The sequence below is a fragment of the Dipodomys merriami genome, unplaced genomic scaffold (assembly GCF_024711535.1).
Source record: "Dipodomys merriami isolate MVZ:Mamm:240054 unplaced genomic scaffold, mDipMer1.0.p SCAF_25, whole genome shotgun sequence".
NCBI classification, from domain to species: domain Eukaryota; kingdom Metazoa; phylum Chordata; class Mammalia; order Rodentia; family Heteromyidae; genus Dipodomys; species Dipodomys merriami.
Genome location: NW_027203937.1, coordinates 13,804,144 through 13,823,497, shown reverse-complemented (window position 1 = coordinate 13,823,497; position 19,354 = coordinate 13,804,144). Strand labels below are relative to the sequence as shown.

Sequence of the window (19,354 nt, the reverse complement as noted above, 5' to 3'; positions counted from 1 at the left end):
GTATCACTATCTCACAATACTATGAAATTTGTGCAATCACTTAATCTCAATAAAAAATTATTAAAAAAGAAATTTCTTTTAAAATTGTTTGCAAATTCTTTTTTATTTTTTTGCTGGTCATGGGGCCTGAGGAACTCTGGGCCTGGGCTCTGTCCCTCAGCTCTTCAGCTCAAGGCTAGCGCTCTACCACTGGAGCCACAGCGCCACTTCCGGCTTTTTCTGTTTATGTGGTGCTGAGGAATCGAACCCAGGGCCTCAGGCATGCAAGGCAAGCGCTCTACCACTGAGCCACCTTCCCAGCCCCTGCAAATACTTATTGATAAACAAGAATCTATTTCATAAAGAAATAAGTGGAATGGACAAAAGGGAGGAGATAAAACAGGGCTTTTTAGAAAATAAGAATACAGTGTTTCATTACAAGTAAATGCCTTCACTGTAACCTTCCCTTTTTTGCGCAATTATGAGGCAAATAACAGACTTACAAAACACAGCCTGAGATGTGAATATTAGCTTTTTTTCTTTACACCATCAATGCTTTCGGTCTATTGCTAAAAATATTTAGAGATATTATCACTGTAGTTGTGTGTGTGTGTGTGTGTGTGTGTGTGTGTGTGTGTGTGCGTGCGTGCGCGTCTGTCTTCAATTTCTTTTTCAAAACAGGTTTAGTAAATTTTTATTCACTGAGCTTGGCTAGTATAGCAGGAAAACAAATTAAATATTTTAAGTTAAATTATAGATCATAGCTGGGCACTGCTGGCTCAAGCCTATAATCCTAGCTACTAAGAGGCTGAGATCTGAGAATCTAGGTTCAAACCCAGCCTGTGCAGGAAAAATCTGTGAGACTCTTATCTTCAATTAACTACCAGAAAACTGGAAGTAGTGCTATGGCTCAAAGTGGTAGAGTGCTAGCAGAGAGCTCAGGAACAACCATTCAGGCCCTGAGTTCAAGCCACATGACTGACCAAAAACAAAACAAAACAAACATATATCTTGAAAATCAGCTTTAACCTAATATGACCATCAAGTTCACGGATCCTAATATTCAGCTAGTAGTGTGTCTGAGCCTTACATCCTCATCTTCATGTACACATCTGGACTAAATAACCTTCACTATTACATTACTGGTATGTAAATTACTATTGGTACTAGGAGTCAAGCTTGGGGCCTCATGCTTTTTAATATTGGCCTCAGGACACCTTATAGCGGTAAGTCATATGATCTGGTTATGATCAAGAAGATTTGGGGTCATGATACAAGATTCAGCTGACTTGGGCCTTTTGCCCTTTTCCTGTCCTTGTGTCCAGACAAACACACAACCTGAAGCAGCAGCAATCAAAGTTACAGACTGACTAAATCAACAGACTTTTTAGTCAACAGTCTAAATAAGTTTCTTGATGGTCTTATGTAAATACTGTATCACACCTAGACTTACCAGTTGACTTTTTATTTCAAGCAATAAAAGAAAAAATTAACAATACTTTCTGATGTTCTTCCACTTTTATTTCCTATTCTTCCTCTTTCTCATAAGCACAAAACTTTATCTACTTTGTATATGTTGGACTTGTCATTGTTTGGGTGACTAATCCCTGGTAAGGTTTATTAGTTTTCTTTCTAGTTCTTTTCTGCTACTATAATGAAATAAAACATTTCAAACTAGTATGAAAGTTTCAGACTCTACCAAAATTTTAGTACAAATAATATAAACAAAAAAATTAGAATAAAAAAGAAAATAAAATAGACCAGCTTTAAAAAAAATTAGAACAATCTACATGAAAGCTTGAAATATTCTATATCACTCATCAATTCTATTTCTAGGGAGTATACTTACATTAAATACAAAAGAAGATAAGCATGACTATGAATCAGGGGAAGGGATAAACACCACATAATAAGTAAAAAAGAAAAACTCAAGTATACATGAATCAATACAGATTTCAAAAACAGAATCAACTGGAAAAGTAAGTTGTACTATAATAGCATTTGTAGAAGTTTAAAACACAAATTGTCTGATATTGATATGGCTGTGTACATATACAACACAATTATAAATAAATGTGTGGGAATGATTCAGAGAATTCTTGCTGTTCCTGGAAAAGAAAAGAGGGATGGATAGAAAATGAAAAGAAAGCCAGGTGCCAGAGGCTCACACCTGTAATCCTAGTTACTCAAGAGGCTGAGATCTGAAGATCACGGTTCAAAGCCAGCCCAGGCAGAAGAGTCCATGAGACTCTTAGTTCTAATTAACCACCAGAAAACTGGAAGTGGTGATGTGGCTCAAGTGGTAGAGTGCTAGCCCTTAACTGAAGAGCTCAGGACAGTGCCCAGGCCCCACAATGTCCAAAGAAAAACAAAAACAAAAAGAAAAAGCAAACATTAGCAAACCCCTGAGAGCTGTTAGGCCAAAATGCTGAGAACCAAAGTGTTTTAGGCTATTTCCTGTCAATGTGAACTAACTCAATAAAAATAAAGAATAAATTAAATAAATTTTACTGCCCTTAAGTCATATCCACACTGACCAGCAATGAGACCTTTGGAAAATTAAGAGAACTGCTAAGTCTTTGCTGACTCTGAAGTCACTAACATTGAAATACAAATATCTATACTTTGTCAGGGGCCATCAACTTTGGAAGTTGAGCTCTGAAGATCAAGCTCAAAGCTAGCCCAGGCACAAAAGTCTGACTCTTACCTTCAATTAACCACCAAAAAGACAGAAGTAAAACTATAGCTTAAGTGGTAGAGTACTAGTCTTGAAAGGAAAAACAAAAAACAAAAAACAAAAAAACAAGCTCCATCTTCATGGAGTTACTCTTTTTTAAATACTTCAAGTGAGGCATATGAAGCACTTTCTAACAGCAACTATTTCCTAGGACTATTAATAACTGCACGGAAAGCATCAATGTTGGCTGATTAAACTTTTGCATCCTTTGAGCCCAGTTAATGTCATTATGGATTCCTTTTCTATAAAGAATTATTCCTTTTTTGTTTATACATACTGGGGCTTACCCAAGCTGGCTTTGGATTTATGATCTTCTTCTCTCAGTCTTTTAGTGCTGGGAATACAAATGTGTACCACCATGCCCGGTTAAAGGTTTTTCTGTAACATTTATTATCCAGAATTATAATTATTCACAATCGTTCTGTCTACTAATCTATAGAATTCTTTCTTTAGGGCAAATTCATGGATTATTCATCAGGAAGATGGTTGAATACCTGCTAACTAAATTGAATAAACTGGATTTTCAACAAAGTTTAGTCTAAATGTTGACAAAGAACACCATTAGCTATTCAGATATCTCTATTAAGATACAGGTTTTATTTACAATAACTACTAAGATATAGGTTTTATTAACAAGAATTCTTTTTATACAAATTGTAAAATCAAGTTTAATTGAAAATTCTTTTTTTTTAGTTTTTTGTTTTTTTTGTCTTTTCTTTTTTGGTACTAGGGATCGAACCCAGGACGTTGCACTTGGTAGGCAAGTGCTTTGCCACTGAGCTACATCCCAGCCCTTTTTTTTAGTTTTTATTACTTCACATTAGTTAAACAAAGGAAGATTTCATTGTTACATTTCCACATGTACAACATATTCCAATAATCTCATTTAATTTAAAATTCTTTTAAGTGCATTTGACCCACTTTCATAGTAAGATTTAACAAATACTATGGTATGCACTGAAGGAGTAATAGATTCACTTAAATGACCATTTAAAGTAAAACATAAAACTAAAGACTTTAAGAAAATGGACTATGGATACCAACAAATAACTCAAAGAAATTTGAATTGAAAAAGCAAATCAGTCAATAAAGTGTTTTCTAGAGGTAACGTATATGTTTTTAAGTTTTTTTAAGTCTATAGTAATAGGAATATGTTCAAACACTTGCAGTTAGTATAATCTACAACTTTCTTTTGTAGAAATAAAAACATGAGAAATTTCTGAGCACACAATGTTAACCACAAACAAACAAACAAACAGATAAATAAATAATCATGGCTAAAATAGGACCAGAAGGAAATAGAGCAACTATTTAATAGTGGTCCTGCTTCTTGATCACAGAATATTCATTTTTACTTTTTGTTTTATATTCTTTCATGTTTTCTACTGTGAACATGTAATACCGCTATACTCAGATAAATCATAAGGAACCTAATTTAAAAGACCAAATTCGGATGACCAAATATCCTGATTTTTCCCCAAGAGTGATTTCTTAGGAAATGGGTCTTTCAATACTAAAAAAACCCCAAATATGTCAAGATAAGAGGGCTATACCACTTCCATTCACATTGAACTGTCACTAAAACTAAAAGCAGTTACTGCTTTTATACTGCTGCATATATTTGAAATCAGAGGTTCTTAATTAATGTACCAATTGAGTAAAGTATGTTGAGCATTTTGTAATATGGCCAATTGGGGGCTTAAGAAAATTATAGCACAAAACCGGGAGCTGGTGGCTCATGCCTATAATCTTAGCTACCTAGGAGAGATCTGAGGATCGCAGTTCAAAGCCAGCCGGGGCAGGAAAATCCATGAGGCTCTTATCTCCAATAAACCACCACAAAACCGGAAGTGGGGGTGTGATTCAAGTGGTAGAGTGCTTGCCTTGAGCTGAAGAGCTGAAGGACAGCACCCAGACCCAGAGTTCAAGTCACATAACCCACAAAAGAGAGAGAGAGAGAGACAGAGAGAGAGAGAGAGAGAGAGAGAGAGAGAGAGAGAGAGAAAGAGAGAAGAGAGAGAGAGAGAGAAAGAAAGAAAGAAGGAAAGAAGGAAAGAAGGAAAGAAAGAGAAAGATAGATTATAGCACAAAAATAAAAATCTAATCTTGTCCAAAATATTTTTTTTGGATTCCAGTATTCATGAATTGATTCAAAGTTGTATTTATTCTATCAAGATATATTTAGAGGGCTGGGAAGGTGGTTCAGTGGTAGAGCGCTTGCCTTGCATGCATGAGGCCCTGGGTTTGATTCCTCAGCACCACATAAGCAAAAAGAAAAAAGCCGGAAGTGGCGCTGTGGCTCAAGTGGTGGAGTGCTAGCCTTGAGCTGAAGAGCTGAGGGACAGCGCCCAGGCCCAGAGTTCAGGCCCCACGACTGGACCCCCCCCCAAAAAAAGATATATTTAGAGTTAATTCATAATAAACAGGCACAATGAGCCGATTATAAGTAGAAGTCCATCAGGTACTCATGTTTATTAGTACAAAAGAAAACAAAATTGGTGTTACACTGAATCCAGGGCTACCAGGTATCCCTGACACACTGCCACTGCCTAGATATCTATTTTCTTTTGCAACAACTCTTTTAATCTTCTTCCTTATCCTTAAACCTCCAATCTCTCTGTTACATTCACATTTTCAAATGATTCTGCTTTCAACTGCACAGGGAAAACAGAAGGCACAAGGCAGCAGCTCCTTTCAATCACCAGGCCTATCAACTTGCTCCTGTAAAAACAGAGATGCTTATTTAAAACTAAGGCAAATGCTTCCACCCAAGTTTCAGATCTCATTCTTCCAGGCTACTCAGAATTTTTAGAGTACATTGTTATCATTCCCGGATTTAATGAGTTCTCTCTGGCTGCAATGTTGAAATTAAGTGAGAGGAAAAAAAAATGTTGGAAGATAATTAATAATGACAATTCTTCATGGCCATCTCACATTATTTAGATTTTAAATAAAAATTTTCAATAAATTTAAGGAAATGTATACAATCTGTTTTTCTGTTCCATCTTTCCAAGACTTAAGTTACCTGATCTCATTTCTCTCTATATTACAATATTACACTCTTACTGTGCTTTAGCTACATTGCTCACAGTGGCTAGGAACTTATGCCATAAAGGGTCAGACAGTAAGTAATTTAATCTTTGAAAACCATCTGTCCTAAGTCTAAACGTTGCATTTATAGTGTACAAACCATCACTGACAATTAAGATATTAAATAAACACAATTTAAGTACAAGCCAGATGTGACTTCAGCCCCTGCAACTAGAGATGGAGAGAATCATTTGTGCCCAGGAATCTGGGACCAGTCTGAACAATGTAATGAAATCCTGTATTAAAGTTTTAGAAAAGGATTAACAAATGAACAAAATAGGGGACAGGTAAAATTGGACCTGTTTGATCTAGTCTGATTTTCTTTATAAATTATGTAGACTTGCTCCTACTTTATAGTCACCCATTTCTTTTTGCCTGTATAAAAATGGTCTCAGGTTGCCAAGTGCCAGTGTCTCACACCTGTAATCCTAGCTACTCAGGAGGCTGAGACCTGAGGATGGCAGTTCAAAGCCAGCCCAGGCAGGAAAGTCTGTGAAAATCTAATCTCCAAAAGAAACTAAGGGACCAGGCTCAGGTCCTGAGCTCAAGTCCAAGGACAGACAGACAGACAGACAGACAGACAGACACACACACACACACACACACACAAACTTCTGAGGTATCTTCTAAATCTACAATGATCCTTTGTCTTTAACCCAAGTGTTACCCTTTCAATGAGGCCTGTTAGTGCCCCAATCTGAGATTATACATATTCTCTTTCCCCAAATTATTTGCTTTCTTTATATCTCATTACTATCCATACAAATACTATAGCACATATAGTATATATACTAAATATACAAGTAATGTATTATTTATTAATCTTGTTTACTGCTTATAAGATGCCAATCTGCAAATTCAATTTTCTACCACAGATTCCCAAATAATGCTTTATCTTTTCATGTGTACAAACAAAGTATATAACTATAAAAAAATAACAAAAGGATAGTCTTTTTCCAATTAGCCAAATTATAGATTGGTTGGCTGAATTTTCCTCAATTTTATCTCAGAAAAGTTCCCTTTAAATTTTCTGGTACCTTCCAACTTAGAATGCAGTACCTACTATAGAATGAAACTGTGTATTAAATGCTATAAAGTTTTAAAAGCACAATTAATTATCAGGTACCTAAGATGACATACTGAAATCTTCAACAGCTATAAAAGGCTCCTAAAACCCACCTAAACATCTACCATGCTTTTAAACTAGCAATTCAACTAATATTTGACAGCTTCAAGCCTAGTGCTATGACTAGCTCTAATATAAGATTAAAACAGTATAAAGTCCTAGAAGAGCTGAGAAAGGGATCATACCTGTAATCCTAGCTACTCAGGGGACAAAGATTTGAGGATCCCAGTTTGAAGTCAGCCCAGGTAGGAAAATCTGTTAGAATCTTCTCTCCAATTAACCACCAAAAAGCCAGCAGTGAAGCTGTAGCTCAAGTGGCAGAGTAGTCTTAAGCAAAAAAGCTGAGGATAGCACCCACACCCTGAATTCATGTGAACCTACTTCACATGATTCCTGAAGTACATTCAGGCTTTCTATAAGGAATAGAAGAAGGCAGTATCTGAGGGGACAACATGATAAAGCCAAAGAGAAATGGTTACAACATAAAGAGAAAATGAAACAGAACTAGTAGTTATGTAAGGAAATGGAAGACCATACTATAAAGAGGGGGTGAAGCCAAACTCTTAAGATTCTGAATGCCACTCTAAGAAATTGAATAGAAATAGTAACAACCTTAAAAAGTTGAAGGCCCATAACTCATACCTGTAATCCTAGAGTCTTATCTCCAATTAACTACCAAAAAAAACAGAAAGTGTTAAGAGTGCTAGCCTTGAGCAAAATAGCTCAGGGACAGTGCACAGGGCCTGAGTTCAAGCCAAAAAAAAAAAAAAAAAAGTTTCATGGCAGTAATAGTAAGTCTCTTAAATTTCTGTTATCCTGGTCAGTCAGTCGGTCGGTCTGTCGGTCTGTCTCTCTCTCTCTCTCTTTCTGTTGTGGGGCTGAACTCTGGGCCTGGGTACTACCACTTGAGCCACAGCGCCACTTCTGGCTTATTCTGCTTATGTGGTGCTAAGGAATGGAACCCAGGGTCTCACGCATGCAAGGCAAGCACTCTACCACTGAGCCACATTCCCAGTCCCCCTGGTGTTTCTTTGAAACTCACATTTTCTAGTTTTTATTTCAATTGTGCATGGAAATATATACCATGAATAAAATGATCAAATAACATGAATGAACAAATGAGTAACCAAAACAACACAAATTAAGGTTAAAGTTAGAACAAATTTTTATAAGATGATAGTAAAAAGTCTAAAGACTGAATGAAGTGTTCATACTACTTTAAAATTACTACATTTTATTGAGGCAACTTACAAATTATATAGAGAGAAATTTCAAATCAGAAAGATGGCTAATGCATCAAGTACTACCAATATCTGAAATAATAAGCAGGGAAATAATGAGGATATGAACTAAAAGGAATACTTAACATGTAGGAATGGTATGTCTCAATGAAAATATTTCATTTTTTGTTTTCAGGCAATACATTTCATATATATGGCATGTGTTATAAAGAGTTCCTTCAAAGCATCAAGTAAAGAATACAAAGTCTGGGCTTTTATACAGAAGAATAGAGGAAAATTAAAAGTCTTTAGTAGAAAAAAAAAAAAAGGTAGGTAAAACTAATTTCCCTTGTTATTGTTATCAGTAAGTTTGACTAGAAAGATGTAAACAAAAACTTAAGCTGGAGCTGGGTGCTGGTAGCTCATGCCTGTCATCCTACCTGCTCAGGAGACTGAGATCTGAGGATTGCAGTTGGAAGCCAGCCCAGGCAGGAAAGAATTACTCAGAAAAAGCTGGAAGTGGTGCCCCGTGGCTGAAGTAATAGAGCTCTAGCCTTGAGCTAAACAACCTCAAGGATAGCACCCAGGACCAGAGTTCAAGCTCCAGGACCAGCAAAAAACAAAAACAAAAAACCAACTTATGTTGGTTTTGTTTTAAAGGTTAAAACTAGGCTCTTTACATCCAGAATGGTAAGGATTTCAGCTGCTTAGTTAGGGAAATTAGAAAGCTCGATCAATCCGGGAGCCAGTGGCTCACTCCTACAATTTTGCCAGCTATGAGCAAGAAAGCTCATCAAGAATACAATTCTTTTATTTCTTTGTTGCTTTGTATGTCTCTCCCCCATGGTATAACCCCTGCTTTCACTGTATTTGAGGTTGGTATTATTTGTGGAAGGGAAGGAAAAAAAACAAATCATTTAAATAGGGATACAGGTGGATCCACTGCAACAATGAGATGTACAAGTCGTTACGTAGAAAAACAAACTTTACAACTTTGGTGGGGGGGGGAAGGAGGATTGGGTGGGGGGACGGGGGGGGCGAGGATGGGGAGGGGAAACAAAGGAGGAGGCTACAATGCCTGATAAGAAATGTACTCATTATCTTGCCCATGTAATTGTAACTCCTCTGTACAGTATTTTCACAATAAAAAATAAAAATAAAAAAATAAAGAGTACAATTCTTTGAGTTCAAGCCCCATTACTAACATAAAAAAATTAAAAAAGATGCTCCATCAGAAACCAAGTTTAATACTTGTAATTCTCATAGACATAAGAGTTTGAAAAATCCAAAAGAAAAAAAAAATTTAAATTCAACAACAAAAATGTTACAATTTAAAAATGGACAGGCTGAAAGTAGAGACTGAGAAGATTGTGGCTCAAGGCCAGCCAAGCAAAGTTTCCAAGACCACATCTCCACCAACACATGGGCAAAGTGGGAAAAGCCTGTTTTTACTACTTCACAGGAAGCATATATAAGAGACTGTGGTTGAGGTAGGCTCAGCAAAAAGTGAGATCCTATCTCAAGAATAACCAGAAGAAAAATGATCTAAGTGAAACTAAGTTAAGCTAAAGCAGAGTGCTTACCTAACAAAAATGAAGCCCAAACTCAAATGCTAGTACAACCGCCACCGCCATCAAAAAATGGTCAGGCCAGACATGGTGACATGCATGTATACAGCTACTTTGGAAGGCTGAGACAGGAGGATTTTTAACCAAGACTATACCGAGCAACATAAAGTAGACCCTATCACAAAAGCACACGTGCAGAAAAATGGACAAAGGACTTGAACAAACATTTTTCCAAATAAGAAATATAAGTGGCCAATAAGTACTTGAAAAGATGCTCATTTACCATTAGTCATTAAGAAGGGCTCTGACTAAAAAAACAAAAAACAAAAAATACCCCAAAATAAAGCAAATAAAACAAAAATTAACAAGTGCTCACAAGGACACAAAGAAATTGGAGTCCTGAATATTGCTGGTATGAACGTAAATGATATAACCATTATGGAAAATACTGCAGTGGTTCCTCAAAAAATTAAACATAATAATACCAACTTCAGGATATATACCTAATAAAAGGCTCAACCCTATCTGTGCACCACATTCAAAGGATATTCACAATAGCCCAAAGGTGGGGGCAGTCCTAGGGCTTGAACTCAGGGACTAGGCACTGTCCCTGAACTTTTGTGCTCAAGGCTAGCACTCTACCACTTGAGCCACAGCTCAATTCTGGCTTTTTGGGTGTTTAATTAGAGGTAAGAGTATCAGAATCTTTCCTGCCAGGCTGGCTTCAAACTGTATTCTACAGATCTAAGCCTCCTGAATAGCTAGGATTACAAGCACGAGCCACTGGTACTCAGCGTCAAGTGACCACTGTTAAAGTGGTAAAATGTCATATATATATCTACACACACACACACATATATATATATATATAATATGAATATGGTTCATTCATGATATAATACAGATAATTTAAAAGCATTATGCTAAGCAAAGTAAGCCAGTCATAGAAGGACAAATATTTTTTGATTCCTCTCATATGAAGTTTTTGGTAGTCAAATTCACATAGACAGGGGCTGGGAAGGTGGCTCAGTGGTAGAGCGCTTGCCTTGTGTGCATGAGGCCCTGGGTTCAATAAGCAGAAAAAAAAAGCTGGAAGTGGTGCTGTGGCTCAAGTAGTACAGTACTAGCCTTGAGCTGAAGAGATGAGGGACAGTGCCCAGGCCCAGAGTTCAGGCCCCATGACCGGACCCACCCTCCCCCCCCCAAAAAAAAATTCACATAGACAGAAGTAGATGCTAGGGATTGAAGATGAGAAAATGGGAAGATAGTATGTTACAGGAAGGAAGTTTCAGTTAGGGGGAAAAAAAAAGGATAAATGGTAGTAATGGTATGCCACAGTAAATGTGTTTAATAGAACCATAGAACCATATACTTAAAAATGCTTTAAACAGTCAATTCTATGCTGTATTTTTTCCCACAAAAGTTCACTATATGTTTTACCATTCTTAAATTAATAAAACTTTGATGAGCAAAACTGAGGCGGACCTGTCTGGTTCAATGTAGTAATCCACAAAATACACAATTAAAATTAAAAAAAAAAAGATAATTGTTATAATAGTTAGAAAATATTTGATTTATATTTATATTTTAGAATGCTAAAAAAAATTCTTTGCCTTCTTCCCCTTTAAATAACAAAGCTTTAATGTATAGGAAACTCCTTAATTTTTCAAACTAGGATCAAATATAGTTTGTAGAGGAGTAGAAGATTAAAAGATTACAAAGCAAAGCAAAAAAGCCAAAAAACACACAAAAAAACCTTGTTTAGGTGTTGCTTCCTCTTTTTTAGTCTCCTCATCCTCTAAGGTGGGGCTTTCCCGGGAAGAGTTGTCCTGCTGGCTAGAGTTTTTCAATAGTACAGGATCAATTTGTGCTTTCAGCAGTGCAAGAGTCTCAGCCAACTCGTTTCGATTTCTAAACAAGGGGAAAAAAACAAGACAATATAAAAATCTTTTTCTTATCCCAAAGAACTGAGTAATACCCAATGGAAATTAAAATTACAGAAAGATAAATACATTAAGAACATCCAAAACACTAGTACAGCTAAACAAAATTTTTCAAACAATTCAAGCTCATGATTCATTTGAAAAATAAGTTTCTATCTTGAGATTAATATTATTTGATACTGCTATAAATTATCTATAACTTTTTGATTATGGAAGAAAGTCAATTTTAATAATAGAGTTCAAAATTTACCTGATATTCTTTTGAAAATTATAGTTTAGAAGTACAACATGGGAATTCATTTTGATTCAGTAATATTAGAAAATTCCCAATAAATAACATTTTAATCTAGATTCTTTTTATAATTTCTTTTCATGTACATAATGTACTTTAATTGAAATCACTCCCTTTACTACTTTGTCTCCTCACAAATTATTATTATTTTTTGCTCGTCCTGGGGCTTGAACTCAGGGCCTTAGAGCCTCCTGTGGCTTTTTTTTCTTTTACTTTATTGTTGTTTTAGAGGTGATATATAGCGGGGTTACCTTTACATATGTCAGGTAATAAGTACATTTCCTTCCTTTTCATAGTATCATGTTCCCTCCCTTTCTCCCATTCCTTCCCTCTCATCTCCGCCCATGAGTTGCATAGTTCACTTTCATCAATGACCAGTGTGGCCTGTGGGCTCCACTGCTGTACTTTTTCACCTGTTTTCCACTGATTCTGTGCCCTCCTCCAACCTTCTCTCAGTTGTGCACACACACACACACACACACACACACACACACACACACACACACACACACACACACACACACACACACACACACACACACACACACACACACACACACACACACACACACATATATACCATATATGAAGTGAAGAATACAGTCATAAGAAAATGACAAAACAAGAAGAAAAAAAAAACAACAGAATCCTAAGCTCGGCATTGGGTTCACACATAAAATCCTTGTATTTAAGAGGCTCACACAATCTCACCACCAGTAACAATTTGGTGCTATGACTCAATTCTGCTCAAAGGGTACGAGCATGCAACCTGGGTGCCCTGAATCACTGTAAACTACAAAGTGAATACCCAAAGGTCAATGTGCTCAGCAGCATGCCAAGACAGACACCTTCTAGCCTCAAGCTGGAAGGTGGGAACTTTCCCCCCCAGTAAGTAGGTTTATATGGAAGTACCCTTTGAGGGAATACCTCTAGGCTTTCAATGGTGGTTTATATGTCCAACACCTCTCTCTTCCTCAAATGGGAAACCATCCCTTCACATCTCAGAAATCTCCCCCAGTTGTAAAATTTGAAAAATTTGAGCTCCCAAGCCCCAAACAAAAATGTGTTATTTTTATCCCCTGCAGCATTCTCTATGAAATCCTGGCTGACCAATGGATCTCTAAGATAAGAACACCATCCTACAATTATTTATTCTGGAGATGACTGGGAAAATGGTCATAGCATATGGCCAAGCATGAATCCAGAGAGCGATCATATCAACACCCTTCCCCCCAAATAGTTACTATTCTGGTGATTGGCTTAGCTCTGTCCTACTGAACCATAGATTCTAAATTTTGCTTTCTTCTTCAGAGCATTTGCAGTTGGCCTCATAGAAGATGACTCTTGAAAGTACTTATGTGTCAAATGAATTAGTTTTCTTTAAATATTTGCTCTTACTGGCTTTTTGTTGACGTTAGCAGAAGTGCAACTTCACTTGCTAGGCAGCTTCTGTATCACTTGAGTAACATTTCTTTCCTTTTTGCTTTGGTTATTTTTGAGATAGGATATTGAGTTTTTACCCCAGAGGTGTTGACTGAACTCCTACTATTTTTAGATGATTTTGTTGTTAACTACTGTTCAGATAGGATCTCAACAGATTCTTGGCGAGGTTGGTTTTGAAACATATTTCCACCAATCTTCATCTTCCACACAAGTCACTGCAACTATGAACTATCAGAGCAGTACTGTTTGAAAAGACATCACCTATAGGACAGATAGAATTAAACTTAAGATAGAATTAAACTTAAGAATGGACATAAGACTGAGTGCCTGTGGCTCATACCTATAATCCTAGCTATTCAGAAAGCTGAGATCTGAGGATTGCAGTTCAAAGCCAGTAGGGCAGGAAAAGTGTGAGACACTTATATCCAGTCAACTACTAAAAAGAAAAGCCATGGCAGGGGAAAAACAAAGGAGGAGGCAACAATGCTTGATAAGAAATGTACTCATTACCTTGCTCTTATGTTTGTAACCCCTCTGTACAGTATTTTCACAATAAAAAACTTATATATATATATATATATATATATATATATTTGAAAATGAAAATAAATAAATAAGAAAAGCCAGAAGTGGAGCTGTGGTTCAAGTGGTAGAGGGCTAGCCTTGAGTGAAAAAGCTCAGGGCAGCACTCAGGCCCTCAGTCCAAGCCCCAGGACTGGAATGGACATTAGGTAAGGCTAAGAGGAAAAACTATTCCTTCTCAGTTTTTTAGTTATACAAATTGATTTCTACCTGTTATCACTTCTCCCCCAATAGGGGTTCAAATCAGACTGAAAAGGAAATATCCCAGTGGCTAGGGACAATTAAAGCCAGCCACAGAGTGATTAATCCCCAATATCTTAAGAGCAAATTGTCTAGATATAATGTGAAATGGTCACAATAAAAGTGGAATCAAACTGGGTATGGAGGTACATGACTGTAGTACTAGCACTTGACAGGCTAGAACAGAAGGAGTTTGAAGTGAGCCTGGGCGACATAACTACTTTAGGCCAGCCTAAACTACAGCAAAAACAAGAATCACTTGGGACCAGGCTTTCTGATAGTAACTAAAAACTAGAGGTTATAGAAAAAAGAGTTCTTATGGTTATCTAATGCTAAAGCCTTCCTGGTATCTAGGATGGTATGTCTTCTGACTTTGACAACCTCTACTACTTCTGCTTTATAATGGGGCTTTGATATTTAGGTTCTCCCCTTCTCATATACTGGTTTATTGTCATTCAGGAAGCTACAAAATTAAATTAGCCAACACACAAATTCCCTTAGGACTGAAAACATGTAGAGAAAATTACAAGAGGTAATTAAACTGTTTCTGTTTTTTAAAAAAAACAAACATAAAACAAAACACCAAAAAACCCAGTGACACGTCTGCAGTCACCAATGGCTCATGTCTGTAATCCTAGCTACTCAAGAGGCTGAGATATGAGAATCAAAGTTCAAAGCAAGCCTGGGGCAGGAAAACTGGTGCAACTATTAGCTCCAATTAACTACAAAAAAGCCAGAAGTGGAGCTGTGGCTACAGCTCTGGTGTTGGCCTTGAGCAAAGAAGCTCATAGACAATGCTCAGGTCCTGAGTTCAAGCCCAGTACTGGAACAAATACAAAAAATAACCAAACAAAAAAAGTGACACTTCACATGGACTTGCAAATGACACTGTCTGCTCAAGTCACCTTGGATAAAACAGGACTGATGGATAAACTTCTTGTGGAAGAGGCTACTGAGTGCCTTTTACTGTTGATTGTAATGTCTGCTTCATTTTGTGACAACTACAGCCCTCCTGGTCCAACAATGTAAAGGCCACTTTCTCAACAGTCATCTCTACTCAAACTTAAGCAACTTTCCTATGTACTGACAGAGTAAGACTTTGGACTTGAAGTTCTTCCATCATCCAGTCATATCAACCTTGTCATCCACATCCTTAAAAGCTTTCAGGGTCTTGTCATATATTCCTTACTATTTGGGGGGTGGGGGCGGGGAGTTAAAGCACAGAAAAGTAACACATGGAAATAATGTAGCTACAAAGAATCAATGGATAAACTTAGATTTGAACATAAATCTTACATCATGCTCACCAACTAGATCAGGACACTTAATATACAAGAATAACACCCTCCCAGCCAGGCTTGGCTTTTCAGCCAAGACTCTTCCATTTTTATTAAGGAATTCCCTGGAATAACATTTGGGCATCTTAGACATTTCTGTACTTATGAGGAAAGATCTACAATTTGGTTACTAGCTGAGGCTTAGGCTGATAAGGTCCTTGAAACCCCCTAAGGAAGAGATGTTGTCCTGAGGGAGGACTCCAAATGGAATTAACAAGGATCAAGGAAAGGAGATCAAAGAAATGAGATGATAACTTGCCTCTTGGACAACAGATTGAACCTGTTAACTTTAGCAAAAAATTTAAGGAAAACTGCTCCAAGTCCCAAGGAGAACTGAGCCTTCTTTCAGTCCAGCTAGACAAGACAATGTTCAAATACACACCCTAAACCCTCAGGTGCAACAGTTCTCAACATAAATTTTATTAGCCAATCCCACTAGATATTAAAAAGTAAATATAACCACAAAACTTTTTTTTACAACATGAATCCTAGGGTAAAAACTTAAGTGCACATGAGAAGTTGTCTGGTGCATGTATGACTGTGATTGATTTTCCCCTTAGATATTTTCTTCTATAAAATAAGACACACACACACACACACACACACACACACACACACACACACACACACACACACACACACACACACACACACACACACACACACACACACACACACACACACACACACACACACACACACACACACACTTACTTTCCCCTTTTTCATTTTTGCGCAGGTCCTGGGCTTTACTGCTCAGGACTAGTGCTCTACCACTAGAGCCACAGCTCCACTTCCAGCTTTTTTGGTGCTTAATTGGAGATAAGAATCTCAGACTTTCTTGGGGCAGGGAACGTGGCTCAGTGGTAGAGTGCTCGCCTTGCATGCATGGGGTCCTTGGTTCGATTCCTCAGCACCACATAAGCAGAAAAAGCCGGAAGTAGGGCTGAGGCTCAAGTGGTAAAGCGCTAGTCTACAGCTGAAGAGCTGAGGGACAGCAGCCAGGCCCAGAGTTCAAGCCCCACGACCAACAAAAAAAGAAAAAAAGAAAAGAATCTCAGACCTTCCTGCCTAGTCTGGTTTTGAACCAAGACCCTCAAATCTCAGCCTTCTGAGTAGCAATGATTACAGAGTGAGCCACTGGTACCTAGCTCTAGAGAGGATATTTAAAAAAAAATGTAGGCTGGGAATGTGGCTTAGTGGTAGAGTGCTTGCCTAGCATGTATGAAGCCCTGGGATTGCTTCTTCAGTACCACATAAACAGATAAAGCAGGACACATGAACAGAAAAAGCTGGAAATGGCACTGTGGCTCAAATGGTAGAGTGCTAGCCTTGAACAAAAGAAGCTTAGGAGTGGTGCCCAGGCCCTGAGTGCAAGCCTCAGAACTGCACCCCCCCCCTCCAATCTATGTAAGGCTAATATATGTACACATGGAATAGTACACATTGAAGCACTATCAAACATCATAAACAGAACATCATTAAGTGTCTACATTCACAGAGAGAGATGGTGAGTTAATTTTACTTCAGGAATACTTACCTACATTTAGAAAAACTACATGAAGATCATGCAATTATATTTGCTCAAAAAATAATACACCAAGGCAGGCACCAATGGCTCAAGCCTGTAATCCTAGGAGGCTGAGATCTGAGGATCTCAGTTTGAAGCCAGCCAGGGCAGGAAAGTCTGTAATTAAGCAGCAAAAACAAGCCAAAAATGGAGCTGTGGCTCCAAGTGATAAGAGTGTTAGCCTTGAGCACAAAGAGCTCAGGGACAGGGCTTAGGCCCTGAGTTTAAGTCCCAAGATGGCACCAAAAATAAAAAGAAGAAGATACATTGTACTCATATGTAGAATTAAAACCTCTTTGTAGAACTACTTAACAATAATGAAATTCAGAAATGCCAATTGAGTGTTCTAAAAGTATTTTCATTAAATGTTTCTGTTCAAATATTATTGTCAGCACAAATAGGAATTAAAAAAATAAAAAGAATTATGACACAAAAGTTCTCTAAATGCTCTTTAAAACTTCAATAAAGAAAGGCATATGGGGCTAGGAAGGTGGCTTAGAGGTAAGAGGTAGAGTGCTTGCCTAGCACACATGCAGTCTTAGATTCAATGCCTCAGTACCACATAAATAGAAAAAGCCAGAAGTGGTGGCTGAAGTGGTAGATTGCTAGCTTTGAGCAAAAGCAGCTCAGGGACAGTGCCCAGTCCCTGAGTTCAAGCCCAAGACTGGAAGAGAGAGAGGGGAGGGAGGGAAGGAGGGAGGGAGAGGAAGAGGGGGAGGGAGAGAGAGAGGGGGAGAGAGAGAAGGAGAGGGAGAGAAGGAGAAGGGGAGATGGAGGGGGGAAGAGAGAGAGTGGTGTATGTAGCAAAATACAAAATACACTGTATCAAGATGAATTGGCCAAATTAATATATTATGAAATGTAACACCTGACAGCATACAATAGCTAAGAAGCCAAACAATGTTCTTTTGTTTTTTTTTTTTGCAGATCGTGGGGCTTAAACTCTGGGCCTGGGTACTGTCCCACAGCTCTTCAGCCTAAGGCTAGCATTCTACTTCTTGAGCCACAGAGTCATTTCCGGTTTTCTGAGTGGTCTTGGAGATACAAGTGTTACGGACTTTCCTGCCTGGGCTGGCTTTGAACTGCAATCCTCAGATCTCAGCCTCCTGAGTAGCTAGGATTATAGGTGTGAGCTACCAGCACCCAACTTCTAGATAACACTTTTTGAGGTGTAAAGTATATGCCCTGATACAGACCAAATGGTCAATTATTTACATTTATTTCGCAAATTACTGACACTTCATTGGGTACTAGAAATTTATCAACTTTGTAAAAAAGGACCATCCTTGATATCTAGAACATGTTCTTGTGGAGAAGAGATTAAAATAAGAAATAATTAAATAAATGTAAAGGTATTCTAATAAAAGGTACCTGACAATGCATTTCCATGATGAGCCATCTTGATCATCTTGTTCTTCTATATACATTCTGACATTATGGTCTTGATCTAACTGGTACCAATACATGAGGCCATCTTTGTCTCGCCCAATTGGCTGGAGACGCATAGTATCAGCATCTTCTTCATTAATAATGTTCTTGAATTTAAGATTGTCATCAAACTGACACTCACAGAGATACTGAAAAATAGTTATAACATGGTTTAAAATATCTCACAGATATTTCATCACAATAAATATACAAGCACATAACTGGTTTATTCAAGGACAAAGGAAATAGAACACTCAATTCATCTATTTTCACTACCTTGTCTACCTTTTATGTAAAATCCATTTAAAATAATAAACATAAAAATATATTTTAAGTTAACATTTAAATTTACACGAATATATCAATTTAATACAATCAAATTGATTGTATCAATATGACACAGAAATCAAATTATATTTAATTTATTTCTCTTTTTAGAGGACTATTTGTGTAACAGTACTGGGATGGAACTTAAGCTGTCTACTATTTAGGTCTATCCCAGGCCTTTTCTCTGTCCTCTGCTTTTTAAACAGTGTGTCACAATATCTTTTGCCTCTCTTGGCTTTGGTCCGCAATTCTCCTTACCTATTGCATCTCCAGTAACTAGGATTATAGGTATGTGCTACCACATCTAGCAAGTCAAATCATATTTCTATAGCAATAAGTCTAATTACAGTAAAAATCACAATTACATAAAACTTTACTTAAGGTTTCATTTATTTTTAAGTAATGAATTACGCTGGAAAACAACATCTTATATATTAATAGTATACAATAGTAGGTTTTGATATAGAGAGAC

The 19,354-nt window shown here is 37.4% G+C and overlaps 1 protein-coding gene across 2 annotated transcripts in view; it reads right to left on the bottom strand.

Moving 5' to 3' along the window:
- The window catches only part of Rsf1 (remodeling and spacing factor 1), a 128,035-nt gene that overhangs the window by 41,183 nt on the left and 67,498 nt on the right, over positions 1–19,354 (bottom strand). For both annotated transcript variants that reach the window (XM_070034934.1, XM_070034932.1), the window contains exons 4-5: positions 18,499–18,704; positions 11,477–11,631 (exon numbers count right to left, since the gene is read on the bottom strand). In XM_070034934.1, coding sequence (XP_069891035.1) covers positions 11,477–11,631; positions 18,499–18,704 — 361 coding nt within the window. The remainder of the gene's footprint in view (positions 1–11,476; positions 11,632–18,498; positions 18,705–19,354) is intronic.